We start from the raw sequence: 20,580 nt of genomic DNA on the forward strand, positions 1-20,580 counted from the left end.
CGTGTGCATTACATGTAAAAGATAAACGTAAATAAGAAATCTAAGCAGTTTGGGCGCCGTATCCCCTGATTCTCTCGGCAAAGGCCCAGCTCTGACCCTGAATCTGCTCGTCCTCCTTCAAATCAATACCATCCTTCGTGATCACGGCAATCGAGTACTTGTCGGTACTTCGTGCATCACGGTAGAACAGAACCTTCAAGCACTCCTTCAAAGCCTCAATTGCGTCTTCCTTGCTGACTTGTTCAAGGGGGGTGCCCTCGGGGAACTTGCGGCGCAGGATCGGCACCGCAAGATGAGCACCAAAGCCTGTAGCCAGATGGGGAGCAGAGAATGTCGTTCCGAGCAAATCTGCAGAGCTAAGGAAGGGCTCTCCTTGCGCATCGAAGCCTGCGACAAGGACATGGTTCCACAGCGGGTTGAATTCGGAGCGTCGTTTATAGAAAACCTTTGCAAGGTAAGTGTGCAAGTTCTTGGCATTGAGCATGTTGCCATGAGGCGAGTAGTTCTCCTTGATATCCATGGAGTCGAGGAGACGGTCGAGATATTGCATGTCGGAAACGTCACCGCCAAAGCCAACAATTGCCTTATCACCGAATTTACGCAGACGCTTCACGTCGGAAAAACGAGCCAGAGATCCATAGGAGGCTATATGTTCACAAATCACAACATGTCAGACGTCAATGCAGCGAGGGAAACGGAACGTGACAAGGGAACGGCGTACCCAGGTTGTCGGTAGCTATAACGACTCCGCCATTAAACTTGACAGCCACCACTGACGTCCCCGTCACTGCAGGAGATGAGGTATGGACCTTGGGGCCTGTGGTCTGCAAATATGAGTGGTCGTAGGCGCCGTAGACATCGTTCCTGGGCTGGACGGGTAGTTAGCAACAGAGCAAGGACTGGGAAAGTTGTGCCACCTACGCGACCCCAAGCTTCAGGGAAGTGGTTCATGACGAATGGAGATAAGTCAACAGTTTGAACGGGGCTCTTGAAAAAGTGAGGTAGATTGCGGACAAGAAGGAAGGATAACAGATGGACAGTACAGTAAAATGATGACGAAAGATGGGGAGCTACCTTAGGCAGGCGAGCTGACGGAGAGCTCGGCTGACTAAGATTCGCGGGTCACGGCTCATAGATCAACCAGTGTACTATATAGACCACTAGACCCTACAAATGTGTTTTATATCTCATTCAAATGCAAACCTTGACAATCGGATTGTATACCCTTTAATATATACTTAGTTACTCCCGAGGTCTGTTCTTTCGTACAAATTGATTCGGTGCTCGCATTCTCTTCCAAAGGGATAATCCCTCTATGCTTTGAAAACTTGTGGACCTCGTATACTAGATGATGCAGTACTTTCCACCATTCGGCAATCTTCAAACATCTAAACTTCTTTCTAGGGGATTGAATGCTTTCTCCGTTTCTCCAAATTCTAGTCGTGCTGGGTCAACGGCATCTATCCCTCCCATTGATGACAATGGCGCTTCTCACGTATGTTACCACCAACCGGCTCTTCCGCAAGCACCACGATACCAAATCGGAAGATGATCAGCCTTTGTTTTGCACCAAAGTATTTATGTTCACCCCTAACAAGCCTGACCTTATTCTCCATGCTGGTACCAGCAGCAAGGCCCCAATTGTGGCCACTTCCAAAATTTTGAAGTCGTGCAGAGATTTAAATAGCAATTGGGAACCCCGGCGATGTGAAATGCGTCCAGTGGAAGGACATGACCAGGAATCTCCTCCACAACCCAGGATACCGCCCAGAAATGATGTGTCGATGCGGATCTGATCAAGTCCAGAGGGGGGAGCCAGTCATCTCCGTGGAAGCGAGCACGCAGCATTGGTGTTAAACATTCAGTAGGGTCTAAATGATCTGGTCGGAACTTTAGGCTTGTGGATGGTAGCACACCGAGCGAATAATGGCCGCGCTTTCAGGTGTGAGAAGACCCGGCAGAAATGGGAAACTTCATATCAGAGTGGAATACAAAAAGGACATTGATCGGATGGTGTTGGTTTGTTGTTTAAGTCTGTTTGAGAAGATGAGGCAGCGCAAATAGAGTTCGTCCGGCGGTGGTGGCGAGCCTGAAACAAGAATCTTCTTTTGCAATGTTCGATCCACAAGTATGATAATATACACAAATTCAAGTGTGCGCTATGTCAATTGGTATCGATGATATTCCAGGAGTCCTTCTAGAGTCTTTGGTCATATCACCATTATGCTCTCCGAGACGGGCACGTGGTCTTGGGGTTTGGAAGAGGATAGAAGAGACCTTGAGTGAAACGATGCCAGAACGTAAACTCCATCGTCGAGCAGGCAAATACTGTGCCACTGAATATGTGAAGCATTCAGGTTATGTGCCAGAGCCATCCTTATAGCACAACTTGTTAAATTTCCACATTTTTGGAAAGAACTGTCGCACCCGACGCCATTCGAGTTGTGGGATACTTAGGGTTGATCCTTTTGGCCCGCTTGCCGCTGAATGCATATTCAGGTAGTCCCAGAGACAAAATTAACCGAGCTTCGCTGGCCCGATGCCTTTTTCTCTTCCGACTTTTTGCGAGAATCCAGTTGTGTTCTCAAGAGCTCTTCCTTGAACCCCCATTTGGGTAGATTAGAGGGATTCCATAAATCAGCTGGTAGAGATGTATCATATTGCGATTGCTCACTGATCCCGGAATGTTCCATCATTTTCTTCAGCAAGCTTGGGTTCTTGAGCGATGAAGAGCTGGCCAATTTGGAGTTGAAGTGTACGCCTTGTTTTTTGAGCGAGAGGAAATGCTCGAATTTCGCGTTCGCGGCTGGGTTGGGAGACCCAGGAGGTGATGGTGGGATGTCTAGATTTGGAACCGGAGGTAGAGTGAGGTCTTGAACGAGTCCTCGTGAAGCGGAAAAGGGAGATGAGCGTCCGCTTGTCAAATGCTTGTCCTCCGAGAGGAGCGCCATGTCGATAGCAGCGGGGCCAAGGACAGGTCCTTCTGGGACTGAATCGGCGGCAATGTGAGAGCGTGTCTCTGTTTGTTGCTGGTGGAATGGTTTCTGATCTAGATAAGTTGTCAGCGCCAACTCTTGGAGCTAACTGGCCCGCGGAGATTTAGAGGCACGCTACCCTCGTTCTGGTCAGCTTGTGAGATTGTAGGTGGTCTATCCTTGTTACACTGTTGTTTCGGAATTAGCACCTCTTCAGTCCCATTTTGGGGGTAAACATGCCAGAAAATTGGGTGAAGAACTCTTGTGCTCTACCTCATCTTCACTGCTGCTCTCATAGTCACCAAGACCAAGCATCACGTCGCAGTTTGTGTCTGGGTAGAAGCCTCGAGATTTGAAGGGATCAAGCGAACACTGTATATTATCCAGAGATTTATACCGTTTTAATCTTTTGAATCAGATTTTGCCAAACTCGACGTCCAAGAGCAAATGATCCGCCGAGCTTAACCATCGAGAAAGGACTCTCGGGGAGCTTGGATGTTTCTTACCTAATCAGAAGGCAGCTACCGCATCGCGTCAGACACCCAGCTTCTCTGCTCTCCATCTTCTAGAACTCCCCAAGCTCGAGAGTCTTCTACATTCAACACTTTAATCTTTTTTTAAGCTGCTATTGTGATAGTTATCTCGATCAAGCTATATCTCCCCGAAAATGACGCCGCTCATGGGTAATCAGTCTGGGATTATCGGATACTCCTTCTCTGAGCCAACAACTGCTAATGTCAAACAACATTCGTTCTACCCGTAAGAAATAACTGCTCATTATGAGCATTAAATTGGCTAACCGTTACACTAGATACACCGATAATGGCGGTTCCACCCTCGGCATCACGGGTGCTGATTTCGCTATCCTAGCTGGTGATACTCGTTCCACATCAGGCTACAACATCAACTCTCGCATGGTCCCCAAAGTTTTCAAGATCGGCGGTGATGATGAGACCGGTGAGGGAGCTACCATCATTCTTTCCGTTGTTGGTTTTGCCGCGGATGGAAACGCTCTCAAGGAAAAGCTGGACACCGTGGTGAAGATGTACAAGTACCAACATGGGAAATCCATGTCAGTGGGAGCATGTGCACAGCGATTGTCGACTATTCTCTACGAGAAGCGCTTCTTCCCATACTATGTACATGCTATTCTGGCTGGTCTGGATGAGGAAGGCGTGGGAGCTTTGTACAGCTACGACCCAGTGGGCTCTTACGAGCGGGAACAGTGCCGGGCTGCCGGTGCGGCATCCAGCTTGATCATGCCTTTCCTGGACAACCAAGTCAACTCCAAGAACCAATACATCCCGGGAAGCGGAGAAGGACATGCCCTTGTGCCCAAGAAGGCTGAGCCTCTGGACAAGGAGACGGCTAAGAAGCTTGTACAGGATGCCTTCACAAGTGCCGTGGAGAGACACATTGAGGTTGGCGATGGTTTGCAAATGCTGATCGTTACACGGGAAGGGATCGAGGAGGTGTTCCACGCCCTGAAGCAGGATTAAAGTACAGGGCATGGTAGATCATGGCCATCTTATCGTGCACGGGGCTCTTTTTTGATCTGTGGATCACAAACATAATCGAATTGAATGAAATTTCCATGAATAGATATCTATATATACGTCGTCATGCCTCCAAGGTCAAAAAAAAGAAGACAGCGTAAAACCTGATGCACCTGAACGCCCACACCATGCCGGATGACTATATGAGTCTTGGAATCAGAAGCGTTCCTTCATTCGCGAGGCGACGGTCCGAAGATTTCCATAAACCTTGCCCTACTTTGTGTTAAAAAATTCTCATTCGACGATTGATACGATCAAGACTTACCGGAGGGCTACCCAAAATCAGGCTGACAATTGCCTCTCGGGCAATGTGAATGTTCTTAAATCCACCCAGAATGTGAATCTTCTGGTCTGCCAGTACCACTCGTGTCCGACTGGCGTTTTCGATTGCAAACTTGGTTTTTCCATCCTTGCCTGCAATACGTCCAATGGCACGGCCAAGGTGTTCTCCATTCAGAGTCTTCACATCCTTGATCTCGAAAGTCTGGATATACAAATCATCAAGTCGGAGGAGGGCAATCGCATCGTCGAGATCGAAGCCAAGAGTGAAGGCTTTGACAAAATCGGCACCTTTTTGCAGAGCTCCCACATCGTTGGTAAACTTCGAGGTTCGCAATTCGACTGATCGGCTTTTGATGTTCATTCGCACTTGCAACTTGAGGTGTTCGACAATAGGAGGGCAGATTTTGGCCCAGCTCGCTTTGAGCGGGGTCATACGGTGCGGTGGTACAGGCACCTTTCGTGTTTCGATCTTATATGCGGTGGCGACGTCTTTGGCCGGGGTGAAGACAGGGCGACCTTCCTCGTCGATGCGCATTTCGCTGTCTTCCGTAGACTCGGCAACGGGGTTAGCCGGGGTACCCTCGTTGGTGGCTTGTACATCGATCAAAACTTCGTCATCTTGATCTATTCGGTTGTTAGATGAAGAGGGTTTTTGCAGATCAGATCGAGCACTAACTGTGAGAGACATTCTCAGGCTGGAACCCTTGAGCCTGTTCTGGCTGGCGAATAGCTGTAGGTGCCGACATTGTGTTGATTAAAGAGTGAAGTTTTTTTTCCATAAAAACTGTTATCGCAAATTTTAATCAGTTCCTCCCCTCACGGAAAAATGAAATGTGGGCTGGGCGGAAGGGATTTTTTGATGCAAACGAGACAAACTCAGATGATTTCATCTGGGTTCCTTAACTCTCATAAGCTTGAAAGCTTCTTGTCAACAAGTCAACTGCTGTTCATGATACAGCGTGTCTGTCCTATTATCTTGTCAAGTTTCTCATCCATGTCCAGGATGTGAAGACAAAGATGTCTGCTAATCTGGGACGCCGGCTGTACACCCACATCTGGGAAGCAGCCAATCCATTTCTTGGTCGCATGCGAATAAATCGCGTATTGGCCCCCGATGCTTATAGCTCAAGATTATTTCTTGATTCGTCCCTTCCGAATCAATCTCAACGCATTGTAACCCTCCCGAGGAAACACACTGGTTTCACGAAAAGATTTGCTTCTGGTGGCTTCTTCGTCCTTGGCGTCTCGCCTACCTCAACTGCTGCGGACACTACGGCAGCATGCATCATCTCCACTCCCAAAATTACCGCCCAGCATGTCTGGAAACGAACTTTACATACCTCTAACAACCATCGACGTGGGAAAGAGGTTTCTCAAGACACTCACGAACGCAACGAAAATGACCATACCCGGAATCTCGGCCAATCCGGCAAAGATATATCCACCACGCATTCACAAGCCAAACTTTCCCAAGATACTCAACAATCTACAACGAACAGTCGACACTTAATGGATCGCTTACCACATATGCCTCATCTACATCGGCCAACCAAGGAGGAGCTTTTGGCCGCAGCAACTGGGTTCTGGTCACGCCTCAAAGTACGATTCAAATGGTTTTCTATAAGGAGTGTTCGTCCTTACAATTTGGATGAGATAGCTGCCCTCTTTTCGTGGGTTTTGATAGGCCACATCGTCTGGGTCGTTGTGGGAACTACTACATTCTTCTCGCTTCTGATCCTTGCGATCAACACAGTCTTTGCTCAAGGTACTACCACTTGTCGTTGTAGCAAAGCCTGGATACTAATATGCTTAAACAGAAACATTGGCAGGATGGGTGGGCAACTATCTCACCAAGTCTTCTGGAGTCAAAGTCGTCTTTGAATCTGCAATCGTGCCCAAATGGAAAAATGGCGTCATCACCTTCAAGAATGTATTTGTGTCAAAACGGCCGGGCCAAGGTACAGGTCATGTCAGTAAGGGATCTCCGAAGTCTGCGGCAGCCGCGGCCGCAGCGCGAGGTGACACTGGATTCGAAGATTCCCAGGCAGCATCCGATGAAGAGGAAGATACTAACTACACACAATTTGATTTGTCGATCGAGACGGTCAACGTGACGCTATCATTTACCAAATGGTTCAATGGAAAGGGTCCACTTCATGATGTTGAGGTGAAAGGCATACGGGGTGTTGTCGACCGCCGCCATGTCTACTGGCCGGAGGAGGACTTGGATCCTAAATCTTATCGACATGAGCATACTCCCGGCGACTTCGAAATCGACTCTTTCAAGATGCATGATTTGCTTGTCACCGTTTACCAACCGGACAACTTCCGTCCCTTTTCTGTGAGCATCTTCTCATGCGATCTCCCTCAGTTGCGGAAACAATGGCTGTTCTATGATTTCCTCTCTGCCAACATGATGTCTGGGTCGTATGACAACTCTTTGTTCACGATCCACGCTCGTCAAACCCATGGATTCACAGGCATCCGGCAGGATAGCGTAGCAGAAGAAGACGGCAAGCCAAGCCCGTGGAAGAAACATAACAGGATTCGAGTCGACGGACTCAATGTCGATCATCTTAATCGCGGTGTTCAGGGCCCATTCTCTTGGATTCACGAAGGGACGGTAGATATTGTGGCCGACATCATGTTGCCTGCAGAAAACGATGAGAGCTTGGCCAAGGTGATGGTTGACTTCTATGATCGGTTGGAAACCACTGTCACCACAAATCGTTACCCGCAGCCTCTATCTTCGTCCACCAGTCCAGAATCAGAGACTGAAGATCGACGCTTCCTCGCCATGGATTTGCGCGTGCACCTCAACAATGTTCGGGCTGTTGTGCCCATCTTCACGCGGGACCTTTCCTACATCAACAACGCACTGATCCGTCCTATTGTTGCCTATATCAACTCCAAGCGCACTTTAATTCCCATCAATTGCCGCTTGGTCAAGCGAGTTGAAGATTTTGATGGAAGCTGGACCATCTTTGACAGTGGCCTGATGGATGACCTGTCAGCTGCAGTGAGTACTCTTCTCTTTTCCCTACTTTGGTCGTTGCTGATATCTTCTCTAGACCTACGATGCGTTTGCCCGAGATGTCGTGGATGATCAAGCCCGGAAAAGGCGGTTCAAGAAAGTCGGGTTCTGGTCCCTTCAGCTGGCCGCCCAGGCTATTTTCATGGGCATGGCTGGAAACATCGCCTAATTGTACTATTTTGTACTTTTTATATGACTGGCACTTTAATCTTTCATTTTCACATTTGGGTCTGTATATTATATTTAGTCATTGCGGTTGCATTTACGGGGGAGTCTAGGTCATTTTTCAAGATAGAATCCATCTCAACCCAAATACGAAACAGAACTCAACCCAGTCCAACTGTGAGACGATCTCCGGGTATTCCCCTGGACACTCAAAATATTCTAATCACCAACATCCAGTTATTTCTAAATCACTTTCATATCGCTCTGGTTCCACTGCAGTTGTGCCGAATGCTAGGACGGCTTTGTACCACAAATGAGTCTATATATCCCTTTTCCCATTTATAGTGTTTGCAAAGAGCCTTTATAGGCAATTTATTGATTTTGATAAGTAAAATCAGAAAAGACCTCAAAGAAATAGACTGTATACAACACATTTCATTCTCCTACTCTCTTAGGTAACCCGGAGTAGAGAGACAGGAGATTGAAAGGGATCAGGTCTGCATACCAACACATCTCAAATTATCTTCCTCACTTCCTCTTCTATTTGCCTCCTCAAAAGTACTGGGACTATCCTATCCAATATCTTTCATATTGATCTTGTTTTTATTGTTTGTTATTATCCTTATTAGCTTGAAACCCCCTTTTCTCTCCCCCCCCCTCACTTCACTCTCTTAAGCTCCCGAGGTATCTCTCCCTCTTAACACTCATTCTCTGTGCCACCAGGGAGTGTGTTCACCGTTATTTTCTTCGCAGTTGGTTGATCGGTTAACAAGACCCCCTTTTTTCTCCCTGGCATTCAAGCTTAAGCTTCCGGGGTTCCGCGCTTTCGCCCCTTTTGGCCTTCGCCTCGTGTCGCCCCCGAACGTGACCACTCTGATGAGTCTCAATTCTTACAGCCATGTCGCAAGTTTCGCAAGGGAACGATGAAAGCTCGCCAACTTCCTCTAAGATCCAGTCTGGCTACTCGATCAACAACGGCCTTATCCCGCGGGACTATTTAGCTCGATCTGATCAACGCCCCGGATCTGCTCCTGGCTCTCGACACATCACACCTTCCCCGTTACATACAAGCTCCCTGCCTCAGTCAAATCGTGTCGACGGCTCTGAATCATCCCAGAGTCCTCTTTCTCCGAAATCCGGCAATCCTGTTTCCTATCAGAATCGGTCGCCAATCACTCGTGTGGGCAATGCACAATACACTGCACCACCCTTTAGCATAGGCCAGGGTCTGTCGCAATCACCAGAAATGGTAGGAACAGAATCGGGGAATCTCAGCGGCCAACTTGATGAGAGTAGTATGCCGAAAAAATCCCGTGCGCCGGGGCCTGATCGATCTGCCTCTTCCTCTATCAGCTCTATACACTCGATGCCGGGAGATCGCGCACCCAATCGTGCCATGCCTAGGACCTCGTCGATCGACTCTGCAATTTCATCCCTGTCTTCCAACTCCCAGAGGTCGATCTTTGATGTCAATGCTCTCAGTCCAACCGACATTAGCAATCTCATAACCGCCGCTGGATCTGCCGAGGCTGTAATTGTACATCTCTTAAAGGAGAAACACCAAGCGGCCTCTCAAAACGCGCAACTTTGGAAATTGGTCGACAAACAAAGAGCTTTGATTCTTGGCCTCAACAAGGATCTGGAGCGTGCTTTTCAAGAGAAGGATAAATATCGGAAGAGGCTTAAAGATACACAAGACGCTTCGTCATTACCCGTTGCCGAGCCTTTAGCCTCTGTGGCCGTACCGAGCAGCGATCAAGAGGATGTGTCGTGCAAACCAGACCAACCATCTATTGTCCCACCATCTGAAGCCTTTAGGCGAAGCTTCGAAAACACGAGCCCAGTCTCTGCCACAGATATCCCATCCCCAGTAGGGGAAGGAATGAGCGTGTTCCAGCATCCAAGTCGCAAACCACCGCCTGCACCTTTGAATCTACAAGCAGAGAACAACATGGCATCTTCGGCATCTGATTCTGATTCCGGTTCAGATTATGGCGACGACCAGGATGTATTTGAGATTCCAAGTGAGGGCCGTGGGCGAAGAATGACGAGAGAGCAGGACGACCAGGACCGTGAAGCCGCGCTGCAGGGGGATATGTTTGAGTCTACTGGTCCTGTGGGACCCGCTCGGGCAGTGTCCTCTCATAGCTCCCGGGAAACAGCAACGTATAGCCCGGGAACGGTCCATAGGGAGCTTTCTACGAGATCACTGCCGAGTGTAGATGATTCTCACTCATTGGGGTCGCTTTTGGGCTCTCGGCCGCCTCCTGCTTCGTCAAGAAATGGGCGATCTATCGCTACCATGCCCAAGAGCCCTGGACTGCCTTTGAGCCCGAGACCAGAAGATCGACCTACTAACTCGCCCATGCCTCGCATGCCTCGAGACATGTCTACTTCCATGGCAGCCGTGTATCAGACGCCAGGGTTGCCGCTCTTGCCAAGAATGGACAACTACTCCACGAGTTTTGCTCTCTTCCCTTCGGGACGTCCTATCCCATTAATTGATCCCACAGTCATGATTGATAGTCCGAGATCTGCACAATTTCCTGACAACCAAATTTACCGAGGATTGATGTCTGAGGAATACCCAGGCCTGCTTTTGCCCCCGAATGCCCTTCCTCTGGTTCAAGTCAGAGTATCTTCATCGCGCCTTCGCCCTTCCCGGAACAGCTATATGGTATCCAAGTCCCTGGATGAGGAGCCTGTCTTTACTCTCAGTGTGATCTTGCGGTCGGATGTGTCAGAGCTATGGCGAGTTGAAAAAGTCATCGGTGCTTTGCCACAACTTGATCAAAAAGTCCGGCAATCTTCTCCGTTTGCCGGAAAATTACCGGACAAAAGTATATTTAGCGGACACTCCCCTGCTAAGGTTGACTTGAGACGTGCCGCACTAAATGCGTACTTTGACAGACTTTTGGAAAATCCAATGGATGAGATTGCCGCGCTAGCTATCTGCCAATTTTTGACAAGTGATGCCATAGAGCCTCGAGACGACGAGACAAGTCTCGTGAAAGGTCTCGCCCAGACAGGGTCCGATATGCCACGTGGACCAGACGGAAAGCCTCAAAAGGAAGGTTACTTGACTAAACGAGGCAAGAACTTTGGTGGTTGGAAAGCGAGATATTTTGTTCTCGATGGACCCGAACTGAAATATTACGAATCTCCAGGTGGTCCGTACATGGGGACTATCAAACTTCATCATGCCCAGATTGGCAAGCAATCGCCAAAATCCACCGAGAACGCTTCACCTCCTGGGGGCGAGGAAGACTCCGACAACCAGTATCGCCATGCTTTTTTGATTTTGGAACCGAAGAAAAAGGATTCCTCAGCACTCGTTCGACATGTTCTTTGCGCCGAGAGCGACGAGGAGCGCGATGCATGGGTCAATGCTCTCATGGAATTTGTTGAGAATGCTTCTTCCGAGAATGAGGGACGTGGCAGAGCATCTTCCAAAAGTAAACCTCAGTCTCAAGATGAATCTCAAAAGCAACCACTCTCCGGAGCGGAGGCCAAGTCTAAAATTTTCAACGGGAGCAGGAGATTCGGCCGAGGAGTTGATAGTCCCGACCAGGAACTAGGAGTCTTTGTGCAAGGTTTCAGCTTTGAGAACGCAGTAAAAGCTGATCCTCCGACTATTGGTTCCACTCTTGAGCAAGCACCTCGATCCCCACGGCCTCCGACGGCTTTGTTGACAGAATTCAGGGACATGAACATGTCTTCTCCTGATCACACAACACAGTCTCCCAGACTGATATCTAGGCCCACGAATGGCACCGTCATCCAGGATGTGGAAGCCTGGGGTAACAAACCCAAGACAACGACGAAAGAAAAGAAACGCAGTATATGGGGTTTCCGCAGCAGGTCCTCTTTCGATCTTACGTCCCAGGCCAGCAGCGATGCACAAGCAGCAGGCAACAATGTCGAGCGGGCGGATCCTGTTAGACCTGTGTTTGGTATACCCTTGGCAGAGGCCGTGCAAGATTGTGGACTGCCAGGCATTGATATGGAGCTACCAGCAGTGGTTTATCGCTGTATTGAATATCTCCATGCCAAAGAAGCAGCCTTGGAGGAAGGAATCTTCCGTCTAAGTGGTTCCAATGTGGTGATCAAAGCCTTGAAAGAACGTTTCAACACCGAAGGTGATGTTGATTTCGTGTCTGGAGATCAGTATTACGATATTCATGCTGTGGCTTCTCTCTTCAAGCAGTACCTTCGAGAGCTTCCGACGACAGTTTTGACCCGGGAGCTTCATTTAGACTTCCTTCGCGTTCTCGGTACGTACACATCCAGGGTTGTATTCTTTTCTTCTACCAATCTAACTTCACAGAACTTGACGATCGCCAAAAGAAGGTTGTTGCCTTCAACTCTCTAGTGCACAGATTGCCTAGGCCCAATCTAGCACTGTTACGGGCTCTATCCCAATTCTTGATCGAGATTGTAAGAAATTCTGATGTGAATAAGATGACGGTCCGGAATGTGGGCATTGTCTTTGCCCCAACTCTCAATATTCCGGCACCGGTTTTCTCGATGTTCCTCACGGACTACGACAGCATCTTTGGCGACACTGAATCAAAACCAGCCACTTCAGCTACGGAACTGACAGTCGAAAACACACTTTCACCCGATGATCTTCCTTCACATTATCAAATGTACTCCGATCTCCCTACGCCTTCGTACCAGCAGACTTCGTTTCGGACCGGTGGTAATGCAAACGGTCCTTCCGATGGCCCCAGAACACACTACGACACCAGCTTCACCCAGATGCAACCTAGCCATGACCAACCGACGTTGTCCAGACATGAGCAGTATAACCAACCTTCCGGTGTCGGCACCTCGCAGTCTTCTTTGAATGGCAAGTTGGGGCCTGACTCAGAAGACACTCGCTCGGCAAAGTCAAAACGACGGGAGAGCTCGATGCTCTTTATGGATGGTAAGACCAAAGCACAAGAAGATCTTCATGGCCTTAACTAATCTATTTGTCCATGAAGACCCTTCCTTCTACCAGGGCAAGTGAACCATGATTTGCTTCTCACCGGTCTTTTCTTATTCTACGCTCTTCTGATTTTGGAATGTCCCAGTGGCCTTGCCTCTCTTGTCCTGAAAAATTACGACTTGCACGACTGCAGAATGATGACTTAACCCACTTGGCGATCTCAGCCATCAAAGTCGCGAGGGAATGTTTTAATGATAATGGTAATCAAGATGCGGTTGCACACCAAATTTGATGGGTTGTCCTTGGAGTTGAGAGTTCCCATGCCATGGTCAGCAATTTTGGCCGTCGTTATACCCCCTACTTTTTATCTCTCTTCAGTTCTCCTTTTTCCCTTATAATTCTTTTCCTCTCTATATTTCAGCGTTTCCCCTATGGCTTGATGTCCATACATTATTATCTACTCTTATTTATTTAAAAATCTAATCCACGGTTACGCGAAATGGAGGCTGCCACTTTGCCGATTTTAATTTTTTTTTTTTCAATTTGTACGACTTTGAATAGCGGAATACGCATTAAATTTCATCTATCTGTAGTATCAATTCCTGTGGCCGAGCTCAGAATCGTTTCGTACGTTGTCCCCTCCAGAGTCCCATAACTTCGCCGGTCTCGCTTGTCCAATCTCGGACACCATCCACCAAGGCCTTGGCCATTCCCTTGTTCTTGGACTTGCCATCAGAGGGACCTGGGCCAGTGGGTTTGGCCCCGGTGGCATACTCAGAGCCCATGCTTGGCAACACATTTTCGCCCGCACTCAGACTAACAAACAGAGCAAATGGAACGAGCCACACGCACAACCCAAAGTAGGAAGCCACTTCAGAGAAAGAGGGCATCTCGTCGTAATTAACTCCATACGGTTGACGCCAATTGTTCGACGGAGGCAAGGGCTTCGAGAAGTGGCGGAACCATAACCAGTGGTTGAGACCGACTAGAAGGCAGGAGAGGAGGAAAAGAGGATCGGATAATTTCACGATGGGGAATCGGCGCAGATTGCTGGCGTATACCACATGCGAACCGATGCTCAGCAGAGACAATGACACGGGGAAACGGTCAACTATCAGAAGCAGGACTTGTATCGCGACGATGCCGTAGATCAGACGGGTCAACACCCGACGGGCAAGAACCGTGTGTTCTTCCACAAGCTCGGATAAATAGTATAGTCCCGAAGCTGGAGTTTCGAAAGTCAGCTTTTCCATTCTTGTCGGGATTCCATATCGCTCCATACCTATAGCCAAGGTGAGAAAGGCAAACCCGACAGCCACCCCGAAATAACCGACTAGCGGTAGGATCCACATGATGACCAGTGATGATAAAGCTGTCAAACGGTCACAGTGTTGAAAAGTAATGTAGGAGGGACTCAGCCTCAAAGAGAGGTTGGAGATGCACTCGGAGAAACGTGGACGTTTTGGGGTACAGATGCCTCAGGCAGCACCACCAAAAATAATTTAATGAATTTCTAAACTTCAACTTGCAACGCAACTTGCACATTCAATACCACACACCATGTCGCGCCCCGAAGATATTCTGTACGACCCCCTGAATCTATTTTACCGATCATGAAGAACAAATAAAAAGTACTAATCCCACACCTTGAAAAATCCAGCCCTCCGGACTTGTTCTACAATGACAATGAATCGCGCAAGTATACGAAGTCCTCGCGAATCCGCAACATCCAAGCCAGCATGACGAGTCGCGCACTTGAACTCCTCGACTTAAAATCCCCATCCTTCATCCTCGATCTCGGCTGCGGCTCCGGTCTCTCAGGCGAGATGCTCTCCGAAGTATCCCCCGAAGAAGGCGGCCCGCACACATGGATCGGGATGGATATTTCACCGAGCATGTTGGACGTGGCTCTACAGCGCGAAGTGGAAGGCGATCTGTTCCTCGCAGACATCGGACAGGGCGTTCCCTTCCGACCAGGCACATTTGACGCCGCAATCAGCATCAGTGCAATCCAGTGGCTGTGTAATGCGGAAACCAGCGATGTGAGCCCTGAAGGCCGTCTGCGACGGTTCTTCGAAGGACTGTATGCCAGCCTTCGTCGAGGTGGACGTGCGGTTTGCCAGTTCTACCCGAAAAACGATGTTCAGCGGAGCATGATCAGTGGAGCTGCAATCAAAGCTGGCTTTGGTGCGGGTATCCTTGAAGATGACCCCGGCACTAAGAGCAGCAAATTGTATCTGGTTTTGACTGTTGGTGGTGGAGGTTTGACGGGTGATATTACTGGGGTTGTGGATGGCATGGATGATGTTAATGTCTTGGATGCGAGACGGAAGGCCGCGGAGATCAACAATGCTCGTGGGCCACCAAGGAAGGGTGACAAGGCATGGATTATGAAGAAGAAGGAGCAGATGGCCAAGAAGGGCAAGGTCGTCAAGGCAAGCTCGAAGTACACTGGCCGCAAACGACGAATCGCATTCTGATTGAACCGTTTTGCCTACGGGCACCGCTGGGAGTCTTTGGTGGGTTCCAAAAACAAACAAAAAACAGGAGAATGGAGAAAAAGCCTGGATGGAGAGAGTGTTCAAGTTATCCTCAAGTACATAACTTTCACCCATTCTGTCTGTGCATGTGCATTCCCTCGGGCATTGTTCAAATTCCTGGATCGGAATTTGATCACATAGTCTTGTCGAAGGGGGCTGCTCATGGGGGTCACCTGCATGTTCAACTCGGTCAAGTTAGTCGATTGTGAGGTGCCTGCTCGAGGCCTCGCAATGAGTTGGAGGTTGAACTCTTACCTTCTGGGCACCGTCATGAAGTTGGCCCATTGAAGATTCATGGCCTACTTTGATGTTTATACCCAAATATTAATGCAATGAATGTCCACGTTATGATCACAAAAGAAAATGTCTATTGCTATAACTTGCCGGGGAACGTTTCGAGCTAAATTGAAAGGAAGAGGAGTATATCAAATGAGGTCCACGCCAACCAATCTACGGTGTGCAGAACACATTTTAAGATTCAGCAGGCACAATCCTCAATCGTAGCGGTAGGTATATTGGAGCGCGCGGGATTCCAAAATTTATAGGGATGCCTCCATCTTGTCCAAAACAGCCCGGGTGAACTCGTGAGTGGTAGCCTGACCACCCATATCGCGGGTCATGGTGCGGCTAAAAGAAGCAAAAGTCAGCACGGTCATTTTTCACAAGGTTGTTGGGACACTGGTTCACTCACCCTTCACCGATAACATCGTAGACAGCCTTGGAAATGCGGTTGGCGTGGTCGTCAAGACCAAGGTGGCGCAGGAGCATGGAGCCGGACAGGATCATAGCACTGGGGTTGGCCTGATCCTTGCCCTTGATGTCAAGACCGACGTGACGGCAGCCGGGCTCGAAGACGGCAACATCGCGACCCATGTTGCAACCGGGGACAAGACCAGGTCCACCAACGAGAGCAGCGCCGACGTTGGACAGAATGCCACCGTAAAGGTTGGGCATGACCATAACGTCGAACTGCTGGGGGCGGGACACAGCCTGCATGGAGGCGTTGTCCACAATCATGTCGTTCACCTCCAGGGTGGGGTAGTCCTCAGCGACCTTGTGGAATGTGCTGCGGAAGAGACCATCGGCCAACTTCATGATGTTGGCCTTGTGAATGCAGGTAACCTTCTTGCGGTTGTTGGCAAGGGCGAAGCTGAAAGCAAACTTGGCGATACGCTCGGACTTGGCGCGGGTAATGATCTTCAGGGACTCGACGACACCGTTGACGGACTGGTGCTCGAGGCCGGAGTACTCTCCCTCGGTGTTCTCACGGATGATGCAGAGGTCGACATTCTTGTGGCGAGTCTCGTAACCGGGGATGTTCTTGATCAGAGAGATGGAGGCGTAGATGTCCAGCTCCTGACGCAGTGCAACGTTGAAGGACTGGTGGCCCGAGCGCTCAATGGGAGTGTGGAGAATACCCTTCAGACCGAGCTTGTTGCGCTTGAGAGAAGCCAGGGACTCACGGAAAAGCTCCTCGGAATGCTTGTTACCGGCGTCAACACCGCTAACATCGACCTGCTCCCACTCAATGGGAACATTGTCGGCCTTGAAGATGGTCTTGACCGACTCGGCAACCTCAGCACCGATACCGTCACCTTGTCAAGTGTTAGTTCAGAGCGTGCGCCATGCAATCAGCAATCAGAGACGGCGCGAAGGATGCGAGGCATACCAGGGATGAGGGTCACGGTGTACTTGCCACCATACTTGGTAGGCTTGAAGATGTCCGACTGAACACTGGCGAAGGCTGCGCAAATTCGTTAGCGGGAATTTGGAGGCACGTCAAGGAAGATCGATAGGCGTACTTCTAGCGGGAATAGAGCGACCGAGAGACGAAGCTGCGGAAGCACTGCGGATCAGAGTCTATAGACAGCAAGGATCGGTTAGCCGAAGCCCCCAATTGCCTTGAAAAGGATTGCGCAAAAACACGGAAACGACGAAAAGGCAAAAAAAACAAAAAGAATAACTTACCCGGGCAGGCTGAGCCGTTCTAGAGAACATTTTGGTATGATTGAGGGTTAAACAAAGAAAAGGGGACAGAATCTCGAATCACCAAAGGAGAGGGGGGTGGAAAAGGGAATGAAAACGGGAAAAAAAGGCTCCGGATGGGCTCGGCATCCAGCAACTTGTGGTTAGCGCCCCGATCTTATCTCAAAGGATCTCAACATCCAAACTTCAATCTACAACATACATCCTTATTGACCTTTCCCCGAACTCTGACATTTCTTTCTCCAATTCTTATTCATATCCTTTTCTGGTCCTCGAATGTCACATACCTAAGGTTAGTGATCAACTCGAACAAAAGATCTTTACGACTGATGAACTCTAGCTTACTTCACTTGGCATTAGCGTGTCTGTCAAAGCATTCGAGATCATGGCTTGCCCTAGATCCCCTCTATATGAGACCTGAATTCATTATTGGAGTGGCCAGCTGCGACCCATCAATAAGAACCCTATTCAGAACGGGTGATCTCGAACAGTACCTCTATTCGGGCTGATATCCGTCGACAAAGAACTCTATTGAGAAACATGCCTCTATTCAGAGGAACGAGTTCTTCGAAACTCAAGCCCAACATGCTCTTTTCAATAACAAGACTACTGTTGAATCAGCGATGATGCCTTGATCTTTGCGAATATAAAAACCTCATGACTGTTCGTCTTCTCGAATGTTTTTTTCTCCAGACATCTCCATCATCGAGCTTTCTCAGTATCTGTCCTTCGCTCTTCAAACCAACTTCCCAATTTCAACCTCCCGGTTTCTCCTTCAACCATCAAGATGAAGTTCACCTCCGTCGTCGTCGCCGTTGCTCTCGCCGCTGGCACCGCTCAGGCCGCCGCTACTAGTCGCGGTCCCGGCGATACTCTCCCCAAGTGGTGTGGCCACATCGGCCAGGGCTGCAAGCGAACTGCCGAGGCCTCCGTCGATGTCAAGCGCTCTGCCGATGCTCTCGCCGAGGCCATGGCTAAGAACTTGCCCCTTGTCCTTCAGAAGTGGTGTGGCCACATTGGCCAGGGCTGCTACAAGGCTAAGCGCGCCGCCGATGCTGCCGAGGAGGTCAAGCGTACCAGTGATGCTCTCGCTTATGCCATGGCTGCTCTCGAGGAAGATGATGAGGAGTAAAGGTGCGCTGCAGTTTCATCTATCCTTTTTCATGGAATCGTTTGACTGACTTTTCCCAGTGTCTCCTTTACTTTGAATTCCATGGTGTTGCATTTATCGACAGAGATTCCTTGGTAGTCTCTTTTCAATTTCCGATATGCACGACATCATCGACTACTTTTTCGACGTGAAAGCACTCATGGAAGCCCATTTGGCATGTGATAGATGGGTTAATGCTTTATGAAAATTGCCGATGGCGAACTCTCTTTTATCTTCACCATTGGTCATGGAATGAGTTTGTGATTAAACCAGCACTTGAATGGTGGGAGTTGATGGACATAACCCAAAGAAACATGTACCTAGAATCCAATAAATTCCATCCACTTTCCACACACCATTTCAATTCAGAATCCTAAAGGGTAAGAAGTTCCGGTCGGCTCAAGGAGCTGCTAAATTTGGCTTACACGTTTGGGGTATCTCTATAGAAATTCCTTGGGCCGACGAGGGCTTTACGATAAGTTTCCTTGGTATGAGTCGGTAACTGCATTGGTCTAGGGGTGAAAATAACAACAAGGATAGAGAAATGCATACAAAAGGAATTCGTTTCAATAGAACTATCTAAGAAAGAACTAATTGTGGTATACACCGCAGCTAGGGTAATATCGTCTCATCTCTTCAAATGCGCCGTAGGTTGATTCCATCGGACCAGCTTTTGTCAGCTCCCACCATTGCTGACCTTGATATACCGGGTCCTTTGAGCCAACATAGGTTTCACCAGTGGTGGGCTCTTTCGGGAGATGAGAGGCTTGATTGGCAATATTTTCATAGCCAGAGACCATGTATGGTTCAGCGTCGGCATAGGCATTTCCATCTGGACTGTCGTCCATGGCAGAATCATGCATAGCAAAGTCCCCAGCAGGAACATTGGCTTCATTTCCAAACTGCGAGTAGAGCTGCCATGTTTGAATCAACCGTTCTCTCTGTTCTGCATCGGCATTCTGGAAGAGCACAAGCTGATCAGGAGTAAGGGCACTTGCATCAAGACCGTGATGTCTCAAAATGTCAATGCTTGAAGGCTGCTCTGTGGGCCGGGCGATACTGTGGGCCGAGTGGTGGTAGTGTTGAGTGATGCTGTATGTAATTGCAGGCGCTTGAGATGGTACGGTGGTTTCTCTAGGGACAGAATGCACTTGTGTCATACTCATTTGTCTATCAAACAGAGCTGAGAGTTCGTCTTGCACTTTGGAGTTGTTCTCGGAAGTAGACATGCCACACTATATGTAATTATGTCCTCCTGGTCAGGTTCCTTGGGATCATAAATCAAGAACGAGCGAAATCTACCTGTGTGCAGTGAGGGTTCTTGATAAAGGCTGCGAGTGCACTTGAGATGTTGGAGGCATGCCCGTAGTGCGGGCACTGTAGTATTGAGGAAGACATGGCAGGGTGGATTTCTGTCTAGTTCAATAAGATCCTAATGAACGGGAAAAGGTCGAAACTCGATTCAAATGTTTTGTTCACTGTATAAATGAATCCAAGTAAGACTGTAGAGAGTTTTGTCTTTGTTTTAGATCGAGGGGCAAAGATGCCCAAGGGCTTATTCGGTTGGGCTGCAGTCCGAGGGGGGCCACTAGGAGATGTCTCAATGTTTATGTTGTAACTGCACATTGTGCCTTTAACTTGTCAAGAATAAGCCCATGAAATGGTCATAGTGTTTCCACATTGTGTCCATGATATACATTAAAACCACACGGTACTCAGGCGGTACCGATGAGATAGATGTAGAAGCCATACAAACCGAAGTACCGATTAGGTATACAAAGGTCATGTGACTAGAAGCTCTCAGGCAACCCCGTGACGCGACAGCGTCACTGCTCAGTGCCTGGGAACTTCCGTTATCATCCCCAGAGCTTCCAACCTCACCCTACCTATCCATAGTCACCCTCCAAACCGACCATTCTCCTCCCTTATCTGTTCAATTTACCGATTATCTCTATCGCC

At 48.9% G+C, this 20,580-nt stretch overlaps 11 protein-coding genes across 11 annotated transcripts; 5 read left to right on the forward strand and 6 right to left on the reverse strand.

Moving 5' to 3' along the window:
- Positions 1 to 40: 40 nt before the first annotated feature.
- Positions 41 to 951, reverse strand: Pdw03_4605 (Proteasome subunit beta type; the record flags this gene model as incomplete). The annotated part of the gene is made up of 3 exons (XM_014675493.1): positions 41 to 645; positions 722 to 869; positions 922 to 951. The coding sequence occupies 3 exons, from the start codon at positions 949 to 951 to the stop codon at positions 41 to 43; spliced, it is 783 nt and encodes a 260-aa protein (XP_014530979.1).
- A 1,544-nt stretch (positions 952 to 2,495) lies between these two features.
- Pdw03_4606 (HCNGP-like) lies at positions 2,496 to 3,290 on the reverse strand (the record flags this gene model as incomplete). The annotated part of the gene is made up of 3 exons (XM_014675492.2): positions 2,496 to 3,049; positions 3,115 to 3,163; positions 3,216 to 3,290. 3 exons carry the CDS (start codon positions 3,288 to 3,290, stop codon positions 2,496 to 2,498), a joined length of 678 nt encoding a protein of 225 aa, XP_014530978.2.
- Positions 3,291 to 3,642: 352 nt separating this feature from the next.
- Pdw03_4607 (Proteasome B-type subunit) lies at positions 3,643 to 4,474 on the forward strand (the record flags this gene model as incomplete). Its single annotated transcript, XM_014675491.1, has 2 exons — positions 3,643 to 3,734; positions 3,787 to 4,474. The coding sequence occupies 2 exons, from the start codon at positions 3,643 to 3,645 to the stop codon at positions 4,472 to 4,474; spliced, it is 780 nt and encodes a 259-aa protein (XP_014530977.1).
- Positions 4,475 to 4,687: 213 nt separating this feature from the next.
- On the reverse strand, positions 4,688 to 5,559 carry Pdw03_4608 (Pre-rRNA-processing protein pno1; the record flags this gene model as incomplete). The annotated part of the gene is made up of 3 exons (XM_014675490.1): positions 4,688 to 4,744; positions 4,797 to 5,437; positions 5,490 to 5,559. The coding sequence occupies 3 exons, from the start codon at positions 5,557 to 5,559 to the stop codon at positions 4,688 to 4,690; spliced, it is 768 nt and encodes a 255-aa protein (XP_014530976.1).
- A 271-nt stretch (positions 5,560 to 5,830) lies between these two features.
- On the forward strand, positions 5,831 to 8,016 carry Pdw03_4609 (Mitochondrial distribution and morphology protein 31; the record flags this gene model as incomplete). Its single annotated transcript, XM_014675489.2, has 3 exons — positions 5,831 to 6,578; positions 6,631 to 7,832; positions 7,885 to 8,016. 3 exons carry the CDS (start codon positions 5,831 to 5,833, stop codon positions 8,014 to 8,016), a joined length of 2,082 nt encoding a protein of 693 aa, XP_014530975.2.
- Positions 8,017 to 8,910: 894 nt separating this feature from the next.
- Positions 8,911 to 13,113, forward strand: Pdw03_4610 (Rho GTPase activator (Bem3), putative; the record flags this gene model as incomplete). Its single annotated transcript, XM_014675488.2, has 4 exons — positions 8,911 to 12,286; positions 12,340 to 12,942; positions 13,001 to 13,018; positions 13,091 to 13,113. 4 exons carry the CDS (start codon positions 8,911 to 8,913, stop codon positions 13,111 to 13,113), a joined length of 4,020 nt encoding a protein of 1,339 aa, XP_014530974.2.
- A 446-nt stretch (positions 13,114 to 13,559) lies between these two features.
- On the reverse strand, positions 13,560 to 14,297 carry Pdw03_4611 (DUF396 doamin protein; the record flags this gene model as incomplete). The annotated part of the gene is made up of 2 exons (XM_014675487.1): positions 13,560 to 14,170; positions 14,228 to 14,297. The coding sequence occupies 2 exons, from the start codon at positions 14,295 to 14,297 to the stop codon at positions 13,560 to 13,562; spliced, it is 681 nt and encodes a 226-aa protein (XP_014530973.1).
- A 208-nt stretch (positions 14,298 to 14,505) lies between these two features.
- On the forward strand, positions 14,506 to 15,425 carry Pdw03_4612 (Methyltransferase, putative; the record flags this gene model as incomplete). Its single annotated transcript, XM_014675486.1, has 2 exons — positions 14,506 to 14,528; positions 14,606 to 15,425. 2 exons carry the CDS (start codon positions 14,506 to 14,508, stop codon positions 15,423 to 15,425), a joined length of 843 nt encoding a protein of 280 aa, XP_014530972.1.
- A 599-nt stretch (positions 15,426 to 16,024) lies between these two features.
- Positions 16,025 to 17,483, reverse strand: Pdw03_4613 (NAD(+)-isocitrate dehydrogenase subunit I; the record flags this gene model as incomplete). The annotated part of the gene is made up of 5 exons (XM_014675485.1): positions 16,025 to 16,112; positions 16,177 to 17,080; positions 17,155 to 17,229; positions 17,288 to 17,345; positions 17,454 to 17,483. The coding sequence occupies 5 exons, from the start codon at positions 17,481 to 17,483 to the stop codon at positions 16,025 to 16,027; spliced, it is 1,155 nt and encodes a 384-aa protein (XP_014530971.1).
- Positions 17,484 to 18,258: 775 nt separating this feature from the next.
- Pdw03_4614 (Pheromone) lies at positions 18,259 to 18,603 on the forward strand (the record flags this gene model as incomplete). The annotated part of the gene is made up of 1 exon (XM_014675484.1): positions 18,259 to 18,603. One exon carries the CDS (start codon positions 18,259 to 18,261, stop codon positions 18,601 to 18,603), a length of 345 nt encoding a protein of 114 aa, XP_014530970.1.
- A 608-nt stretch (positions 18,604 to 19,211) lies between these two features.
- Pdw03_4615 (Rubredoxin-type fold protein) lies at positions 19,212 to 20,019 on the reverse strand (the record flags this gene model as incomplete). Its single annotated transcript, XM_014675483.2, has 2 exons — positions 19,212 to 19,856; positions 19,924 to 20,019. 2 exons carry the CDS (start codon positions 20,017 to 20,019, stop codon positions 19,212 to 19,214), a joined length of 741 nt encoding a protein of 246 aa, XP_014530969.2.
- Positions 20,020 to 20,580: the final 561 nt, after the last annotated feature.

This window comes from Penicillium digitatum, chromosome 1, assembly GCF_016767815.1.
Source record: "Penicillium digitatum chromosome 1, complete sequence".
Lineage (NCBI taxonomy): Eukaryota > Fungi > Ascomycota > Eurotiomycetes > Eurotiales > Aspergillaceae > Penicillium > Penicillium digitatum.